At 47.1% G+C, this 10,000-nt stretch overlaps 1 protein-coding gene across 1 annotated transcript in view; it reads left to right on the plus strand.

The window, feature by feature from the left end:
* The first annotated feature begins 4,773 nt into the window (after positions 1–4,773).
* The window catches only part of zgc:152816 (uncharacterized protein LOC777712 homolog), a 23,706-nt gene continuing 18,479 nt past the window's right edge, over positions 4,774–10,000 (plus strand). Inside the window, exons 1-5 of the mRNA XM_063202706.1 lie at positions 4,774–4,806; positions 7,541–7,621; positions 8,016–8,077; positions 8,806–8,838; positions 8,997–9,152. Coding sequence (XP_063058776.1) covers positions 8,035–8,077; positions 8,806–8,838; positions 8,997–9,152 — 232 coding nt within the window. The 5' untranslated portion in view covers positions 4,774–4,806; positions 7,541–7,621; positions 8,016–8,034. The remainder of the gene's footprint in view (positions 4,807–7,540; positions 7,622–8,015; positions 8,078–8,805; positions 8,839–8,996; positions 9,153–10,000) is intronic.

A 10,000-nucleotide genomic window follows, 5' to 3' on the forward strand; every position in this document is an offset into this window, starting at 1 on the left:
CCATAGCCTGGCTATAAACCATCTCTGCATAAACTCTTAAAAACATCCCCCTCATGTTGACGCCTGTTTAAAATGTCTTTGTTGTTGCGAGTGCATTTTAAACAGGCACAGCATGAGGACACCAAGGATGAGGACCCACAATACAATCCAGCCACGCCCACTGTTGATAAAATGGCGTCGACCTGAGGGCGACGTTTTTAGGAGTTTATGAATATATTTTTTGGTTTCAGATAAACAAACGATTGTCGCGTGGCTGTCTTGTTGCAATCTGAGTTTCGACAGAACACGTCAAGAAGTACAACATCAAAATCCGACACGATTTCACTCACCGATGTTTACACACCAGCCAGGAGTGTAGTAAATAAGCTTTCTTGCTGTTTCAACAGTGGTAGAACTAGCTGCCTTGCGCCACACTCTGAAAACGTAAGTACACCAAGTTACGGAAACAGATTAACTGTGTGTTATCTAACAACTATTTCAGAATGCATTAAATTAGTTATACTGTATGACGTTCCCCGTGCACTGTCGTAGTAGACAGATTGACATCCCGGTACACTCGTCGCAGACAGTAGACTACCTACCTGCACCTGTTCTGCACCTACTGTAGCTACTAGTTTACTTACGGTATGTTACATCGAGTCGTCTCGGACAGTGCAATGGGAGTGTTGCTTTGATTAATATGCTAATTAAACATCAGCCCTTGGTGCATAACTTTTGGAAAGCTTCATGATATTTTAATAGCTGTCGCTCTCAAAAGTTGTTAGCAGAGTTTGTTTTTCTCCGGTTAAGTAGTGTTACATGGCTGTGTTTTCCCGCGGTGAGGCGCGAGCGCATATACTGTAGAGCAGTGCTTCCCAACCTTTTTCTTAAGGGACCCATGTTTTTACTATTGTAAGCTTTGGTGACCCAACCAGATGAGTCACAAGATGCCCTCTGTTTCCTGCGAAAACTTATTTTAGTTATTTTATTCCTCAATTTGTCTTTGGTCAAATATAGAATAAATTTAATGTTTAATGTAGCACTTACAATTTGTTGTGTCTATGCATTTATTAGTTAAATGCTTTGTCTTTTATTCAACATGGGCTATATATTTAAAACGAAACCCCTTAAAATCAAGAGGGCTCCGCGACCCCCTGTGGATCTTTGGCGACCCATAAGGGGGGTCCCGACCCATAGGTTGGGAACCACTGCTGTAGAGCTCTACGAGTACTGACAGTCGAATGCTTCCATTGGCCCGATGCTGAAGGAAGAAGAGCATGTGTTTAATTATCACCAGTCTCTCATGAATGAAAGAGCTAAGTCTTAACTGCGCTTTACATCTGAAAACGTGTGATCTGCTTCACTAGTTGTTGAAGCCATCATCAACAACAACAAGCATGGCCATCGAGTGATCTGTGAAATAACATACTGTAGAGAGTAGTAGAGTAGAGAAACGTTATACTTTATGTAGGCCTATATATATTCATATATTCATGGCCGGATAAAAGTATCAACGGACCACATGGAACTTTTATTTTAAGATAAACTTCATGTCTTGAAACAGAGCAGGGGTGTGTGTGGTGTATAATGGCCTTGGGGTGCCATTGGGGGCCTGCCCCCTTGCACGGATGAGGCATAAATGCAATTTCGTTGTGTGCAGTGTGCAGTGAACACTTGTGTGTTGTGGAGAGCTGTGCCACAATGACAATGGGAGACAATGGGAGTTGGAGTTTCCCAGTTGAGCTTTCGCTTTCACTTTCACTATAGTCCTTTAGCTCTGTATACATGTACAAGTGTTCTGCGTTGCCTGACATGTTATAGTGTAACTTCCATCATTATCAGAGGCTCAGGTGGATGTTGATGCGGGAGGTGCCGAATTAAGATGGCCTGGGGCCCCTAGGCTACAGGTGGCTGTGGGGCCCCCACAGGGCCGGATTAAGATGGCCTGGGGCCCCTAGGCTACAGGTGGCTGTGGGGCCCTCCAGAAGGAAGATTTTTTGAAATGTGTACGTCGACAGTGACCTGTACTGGCCATGAAATAGCTACAGTTACATATTTGGCCATAAATATAAACAAACAAAACAAAACAAAGAAACGTCAACAGTGTCATAATCACAAGCTAGGAATTCAGGATGACCTGCCTATGAACTGTACTCAACTCGATAGATGATTTTTTTCAATATTGCATCTTCACACAATTCTGGAGTTTTTTCACTTTTGGCCTATCAGGGGCCCCTTGGTAGCCTGTGGCCATGTCTAGCCTGTGCATTAATCCAACCCCAGTGACATGCTTTAAAATCAGCTGATATCAAAACGTAAGAATTTGATTTAACAGTATTTTTTTACCGTAATACGTGTATTTAACATGCCAAGTAGATATCTAAACCTGGGAAGTGTGACATGGTGCCACTTAACCTAAATGGCAGCCCCGTATTCAAAACGGAACCCAGCAGCCCCATATTGAAAACAGAACCTAGCAACCCTTTATTGAAAACGGAACCTAGCAGCCCCGTCAGAGATTCTTTAAGTAAGTATAGATATGCCAACATAATAGGTTTCTATAGGCACCTAACATGACCAGGTTCCGGTCTGCCTAAAAGGGCGTGTCATAATGCTCCTAGCATTGAATAGAACAGTCCTTAGGTATGCTTAGGTCTGCCTAAAGGGGGATTCCCCCCCCCTCCCCCTTGCAATAATAGAACCCGGAAACAATGGGGCAATGGAACCTCTCTCTCTACAGCAGCCCTGTATTCACAGCGGAATCTAGCAGCCCTGTATTCAAAATAGAACCCAGCAGCCCTGTATTCAAAACGGAACCTTACAGTCCTCTATTCCAAACGGAACCTAGCAGCACAATGGAATCTAGCAGCCCTGTATTCACAGCGGAATCTAGCAGCCCTGTATTCAAAATAGAACCCAGCAGCCCTGTATTCAAAACGGAACCTTGTGCGGTTGTCATGTCCAGTCGCAGCATAGAATGTATCAAAAGAACATTCTGAATCAGTTATGAACAATCTATGCGTCGCAGCAATCAGTATCTCTGCAGAAGAACATTCTGAATCCTCCTCTGAACCCTCACAAGTCATGGGGGACATTACATGTTCATTAACACACACACACACACACACAGACACACACAGACACACACACACACACACACACACACACACACACACACACACACACACACACACACACACACACACACACACACACACATTCTGACCCGTGTCAAGATGTCCAGAAAGCACACACACACACACACACACACACACACACACACACACCCACACACACACACACACAGGCACACACACACACACACACACGTTATTAATATTCTATTATTCTATGCTAGTGTGAAGATGTCGGGTGGTAAAGACGGTCCCCCCGGCAACCTGTTTGCTGAGCTGGGATTGGCTCCTGAGGACGTGGACGCGCTCGCCCAGATTCCAGAGAGCGAGATCAGTATCGAGACGCTGCCATACCTCATCATGCAGCTGAAAGCCAAGAAGGTGCGCACGCACGCACGCACGCACACACACACACACACACACACACACATACACACACACACACACACACCATCGAGACGCTGCCATACCTCATCATGCAGCTGAAAGCCAAGAAGGTGCGCACGCACGCACGCACGCACACACACACACACACACACACACCATCGAGATGCTGCCATACCTCATCATGCAGCTGAAAGCCAAGAAGGTACACACACACACACACACACACACACACACACACACACACACACACACACACACACACACACACACACACACACACACACACACACACACACACACACACCACCGAGACCCTGCCATACCTTATAATGCAGCTCAAAGCCAAGAAGGTACACACACACACACACACACACACACACACACACACACACACACACACACACACCATTGAGACGCTGCCATACTTTATAATGCAGCTCAAAGCCAATACTTCCAGGAGATTCCTAAAAAGCAGATTCATTAGTTTAAAAGGAGACATTTAAAAAATCGTGTGATGCGAACTGAATTGTGAGTTGAGTGTAGTGTTACAGCCCTGGTTAACAGCTACTGTGTTATATCCTTGGACAACATCTAAGTTGATTGTAGTTCTACGCCTACGAGAAGTGGTCTACATCTGTGGCTGCCTGGTTCAGTTAAGATGCCAACTGCACCATCTCATTTGCAACTGGGGTTTCCCCAATATCAATTCGCCTCCCTCAAGCTGTGTGTGTGTGTGTTTGTGTGTGTGTGTGTGTGTGTGTGTCTGTCTGTCTGTCTGTCTGTCTGTCTGTCTGTCTGTCTGTCTGTCTGTCTGTCTGTCTGTCTGTCTGTCTGTCTGTCTGTCTTTGTGTCCCCATCACAGGCTCGCCCCTCGGCCTCCACGGCAACCAAGTCTGATGGCGACGCCCCCTCCACTGGCCCCTCCCCCTCAGGTCGCCATGACAGCAGCAGCTCCACAGGCCACTCCCACCCCTCGTCTCACGGCCAATCAAAACCCTCGTCCTCCTCGTCGTCCTCCTCGGCCAATAAGGGAGGGGGAAGGCCGTTGCCGGGGGGAACCAAAGGTTACGTGGAGGGTCACCGGGGGTCATGGCCAGGGCCCCCCGCACGCAAAGGAGAGAGCATCAAAGACATGGAGATCAGACTCTTCCCCCAGGGCAAACCCAAACAGCCCTACGCTTACCTGGTATACACACACACACACACACACACACACACACACACACACACACACACACACACACACACACACACACACACACACACACACACACAGGGCAAACCCAAACAGCCCTACGCTTACCTGGTAGACACACACACACACACACACACACACACACACACACACACACACACACACACACACACACAGGGCAAACCCAAGCAGCCCTACGCTTACCTGGTACACACACACACACACACACACACACACACACACACACACACACACACACACACACACACACACACACACACACACACAGGGCAAACCCAAGCAGCCCTACGCTTACCTGGTACACACACACACACACACGCACACGCACACACACACACACACACACACACACACACACACACACACACACGCACACACACACAGGGCAAGCCCAAACTGACCTACTCATACCAGGTACACACACACACATACATGCATGCATAGGTAAGTAGGGCATATCTATATGTGTCATTCTCCACAGATGAAATGGCCTAAAATTTAAAAGAAACAAAAATCCCTTTGGTCCCCAGAGGCCACCATTGTCTCTGTTGTTATAATTTCTCCTGTCAGCTGTGTAACGGTATATTGTGTCCCCCTCAGCTGTGTAACATTATGTTGGGCCTTTCTCAAAACCTAGGCCAGTGTCCTTCCAAGTGTATCAGCCTAATTAGTCACGCCCAGTGATTGGATACTTTTTGGTGAACTCTACAGAATATCCAATCACTGGGTGTGACTAATAAAGAATATCCAATCACTGGGTGTGACTAATAAAGGGTATCCAATCACTGGGTGTGACTAATTAGGCTGATACACTTAAGGGGGATTCATACTTGTCGTGACTGGCGCTACCCTCCTTCATACTTCACTCGCGACATCACTCGCGACCTCACTCGCGCCGTCACGTGACCCAAAATGACGTCACACGCCGTGGCGCGAGCTGCCGTGTCGCGACGTCGTGCACCCCACATTTTTTGTAACATGTCGTGCGCCACTAGCGACCATGCAGGTAGGCAGACAAAGCAGGAGTTGCGAAGAGAGGCTACAACTACTGTAGGCTACTACAGAATGGATCCTGCATCATTTTGAGGATAATAAAATGTCCTAGAGAGTTATTTTATCTTCTCTCTTAAATGTTGTTCAGTGAAACAATTGTTTACTTTGTTCAGAAGCACGTTGTGTTGGCGAACTATTTATAAATTCTGCCGCCAGAACAATGCCCTCACATGGTCTTGGAATGATCTGGCAATGTAGGCTACAACAAAAATATATGTTTCAATGTGGTAAGTCACAAGTCAGACGTTCAGTAGCCCTACAGCAGCCCTGTTTGGCTTTCTATTTTATACATCCGTAGAACTCACGCTGCGAGTTGTGAAAGATACTGCCGTTTCTCTCATGAACAGCAGAGGGCACTTCCGACAATGCGAGCGAAAGCCTGTTGAAGTCTGTCGCAAGTGATGACGTCATTAATGGTTCTCGCGCCACACGCGCCAAAGTGCGCACGTGAAGTATGCAGAGCCCTTTAGAAGGACACTGGCCTATGCTTTGAGAAAGACCCAATGTGTCCCCAGTACAGTAGTGTGTAATGGTATAATGTACTCAGCTGTGTAACGGTATAATGTGTCCCCCTCATCTGTGTAACTGTATAATGTGTCCCCCTCAGCTGTGTAACGGTATATTGTGTCCCCGTCAGTCGTGTAACGTCATAATGTGTCCCCCCTTCAGCTGTGCAATAGTATGTGTCCCCCGTCAACTGTGTAACTGTATAATGTGTCCCCCTCAGCTGTGTAACGGTATAATGTGTCCCCCTCAGCTGTGTAAGATTATAATGTGTCCCCTCTCAGCTGTGTAACGGTATAATGTGTCCCCCCCCTCAGCTGTGTAACATTATAATGTGTCCCCCCCCTCAGCTGTGTAACATTATAATGTGTCCCCCTCCTCAGCTGTGTAACATTATAATGGCCCAATTCGAAACGGGAGGTAGTGACTCGATGACTCTCCTCCTACATAAACATGTCACTGATCAGATAGGTCAAGTTAGCTGATGAGGCAGCCGTTACGAACGGCACTAACGAGTGCGCCGCCTTGCGCATTTGATGTTACGGCGATTCTATGGCGGGAGTTACGTTCATCACGTTAGCGCTTAGCTTACGCATGCTATTTGAACGGTGAATGATCGGCAGACGGCGGAATCGTAAAATAGGCTGTAAATAGATCTAGCGACAGCATATTTAGATACTACAATGTTGATTTATGCATTCGATTTTCAATATCTACATACATAAGTGTCAGAATAAAGAGTATGATAAGGTAGTAGCTTGGGTAGTAGCCATGTTTGTTTTTCAGGTTTCCGGTTGAGAGGGAGGTGGCGCACAGCATGTTGGGTACCAAGGCAGCGAAGTCAGCATCTGATGTATCCTCGAAATATCCTCGTTACACCCACAAATGTAGTCAACTGCCGAGAGAGGAAATAAAGCAATTTTTCGTTTCGATCCACACTTCATGACTCGATGTCCAGTTAGCTCACTGGAAGGACAGCTGCCTTCCCTGTTTCGAATTGGGCCAATGAGTCCCCCTCAGCTGTGTAACATTATAATGTGTCCCCCCTCAGCTGTGTAGCAGTATAATGTGTCCCCTCTCAGCTGTGTAGCGGTATAATGTGTCCCCTCTCAGCTGTGTAGCGGTATAATGTGTCCCCCTCAGCTGTGTAACATTATAACGTGTCCCCCTCAGCTGTGTAACCTTATAATGTGTCCCCCTCAGCTGTGTAACATTATAATGTGTCCCCCGTCAGCTGTGTAACGGTATAATGTGTCCCCCTCCTCAGGTGTCAGATTACCATGGTGACGCCCCTCGCACCTTCCCCCACACCTGCTCCCTCTGCAGATGCAAAGTCAACTCCAAAATGGTATGCAGGGTGTGTGTGTGTGTGTCCGTTTGTGTGTGTCCGTGTGTGTGTGTGTGTCCGTGTGTGTGTGTGTTTGTGTGAGGGAGAGAAAGAGATGCATAGTGAACTCTGTGCGTGTGTGTGCGCGCGCGTGCGCGAGCGAGCGAATGTGTGTGTGTGTTTACGTGGTACTACTGTGTCTGATGTGACATAATCGTTTCTTGGCCACCCGCTCCCCACCCCCATATTGTGTGTGTGTGTGTTTATTAAATTAAATTAATCTCCATTTCAATTTTAATCACTGTTTTGGAATAAAAAGTGAACCTTGTGAAGGTGAAACCATTATCACGTTTTTTAACGTTATACTGCCCAGCCCTAGTGTGTATACTAACGGTCTCTTCCCCCCCCCCCCAAGACATGGAAGGATCACCTCTATGGCTTCCGGCACGAGTCCTCCAGGAACACCTTCATACGCCTGTAAGACACACACACACACACACACGCGCGCGCGCACACACGCACGCACGCACACACACACACACACACACACAGTTATGATACACAAGGTGTCCAGGGACAGCTTCATACGCCTGTAAGACACACGCACGCACGCATGCACACACACACACACACACACACACATAATACTCAAAGGTGTCCAGGAACAGTTTCATGCGCCTGTAAGCGCGCGCACACACACACACACACACACACATACACACACACACACACACACACACACACACACATACACACACACCACAAAACTTATAATACACGAAGCGCACAGGAACAGCCTCATTCGCCTATACGACACACACACACACACACACACACACACAAAAACACTGGGAATGTGCAAAAAATCGTCATGACAATTCATTGCAATGCTTATTTCCTATTGAAATTAAGGAGGTGATTCCCCCGATAGTAAACTATCAATTTGATGTGCGAGATATTCATTGAAAGGACACGCGATTCAAATAAATTGACACACACACACACACACAAGCACAAAATTAACACATTTAACACACTCAGCGGACACTGTTCACCTCCTGAAGGCTCTGAAATAAGTGAATATGATGGTGATGATGATGATGATGATGATGATGATGATGACGACAATGATGATGATGATGATGATGATGATGATGATGATGATGATGATGATGATGATGATGATTTTTAACCTTTTTCTGCAGATTCCCCAACTGGGACCCGTTCCAGCAAGGACAGTAAGTTGCTCCTGGACGCACACGCACACACATATACACACACATACACACATACACATACACACACACATATAAATACACACACACATACATACACACACACATATACACACACACACACAACTGCTGCTGGCTGATGTGTCCCTGCTCTCCTTCAGGTCCTCTTCTCAGTATCCGAGTGACAGCGACCGTCGTCCCCCCGCACCCAGACATTGACCGTCGTCCCCCGCACCCCGACAACGACCGTCGTCAGCCACACCCCGACATTGTCCGTCGTCCAACGCACCCCGTCAAACGCCCAGCCCCTCGACCAGGTAACTATGACAACCAGCCCATAATACCCAGCATGCCCTCCAGGTAACTATGACAACCAGCCCATAATACCCAGCATGCCCTCCAGGTAACTATGACAACCAGCCCATAATACCCAGCATGCCCTCCAGGTAACTATGACAACCAGCCCATAATACCCAGCATGCCCTCCAGGTAACTACAGTCATAGGGAAAGGTTTATACACCCTTTGACATTTCTTACATTTTTGTCAAAATTGGTCATAAAACATGGCCTAATGTTCCCGGAAATCACAAATAAAATGTAAAATGTAAACGTTCACAGGACAGCAAGGCATAAGTAAGTACACCCTTGCATTCAATAGGTTTTAATCCTAAATGAGTGGCAATAATCCTAACCAGACGTGTCCTGTAGCTGCAGATCAGATGAACAAAGCGGCCCCTCGTCAGCAAGGCTTCTGGGATGTCTGGAGTGAACAGCTTTCTTGACTTCATGACATCATCTCAATTGCTTTGACTGGACTATTCCAGAATGTGTTGTTGTGTACACACACAAAGATAAAGTAAAGAATCTCTCCTTAATGTCTTCCTCTTCCTCCTCCTCCTCCTCATCATCCTCCTCCTCATCATTTTCCTCACGCTCCTCTTCCTCCTCCTCCTCTTCCTCCTCCTCTTCCTCCTCCTCCTCCTCCTTCTCTTCCTCCTCTTCCTCCTCCTTCTCTTCCTCCTCCTCCTCCTCCTCCTCCTCCTCCTCTTCCTCTTCTTCCTCATCCTTATCATCTTCCTCTCCCTCATCTTCCTCTCCCTCATCTTCCTCCTCCTCCTCTTCCTCCACCTCTCCCCCTCCTCCTAGTCTTCATCCTCCTCCTCC

The sequence above is a fragment of the Engraulis encrasicolus genome, chromosome 7 (assembly GCF_034702125.1).
Source record: "Engraulis encrasicolus isolate BLACKSEA-1 chromosome 7, IST_EnEncr_1.0, whole genome shotgun sequence".
In the NCBI taxonomy this organism is placed as follows: domain Eukaryota; kingdom Metazoa; phylum Chordata; class Actinopteri; order Clupeiformes; family Engraulidae; genus Engraulis; species Engraulis encrasicolus.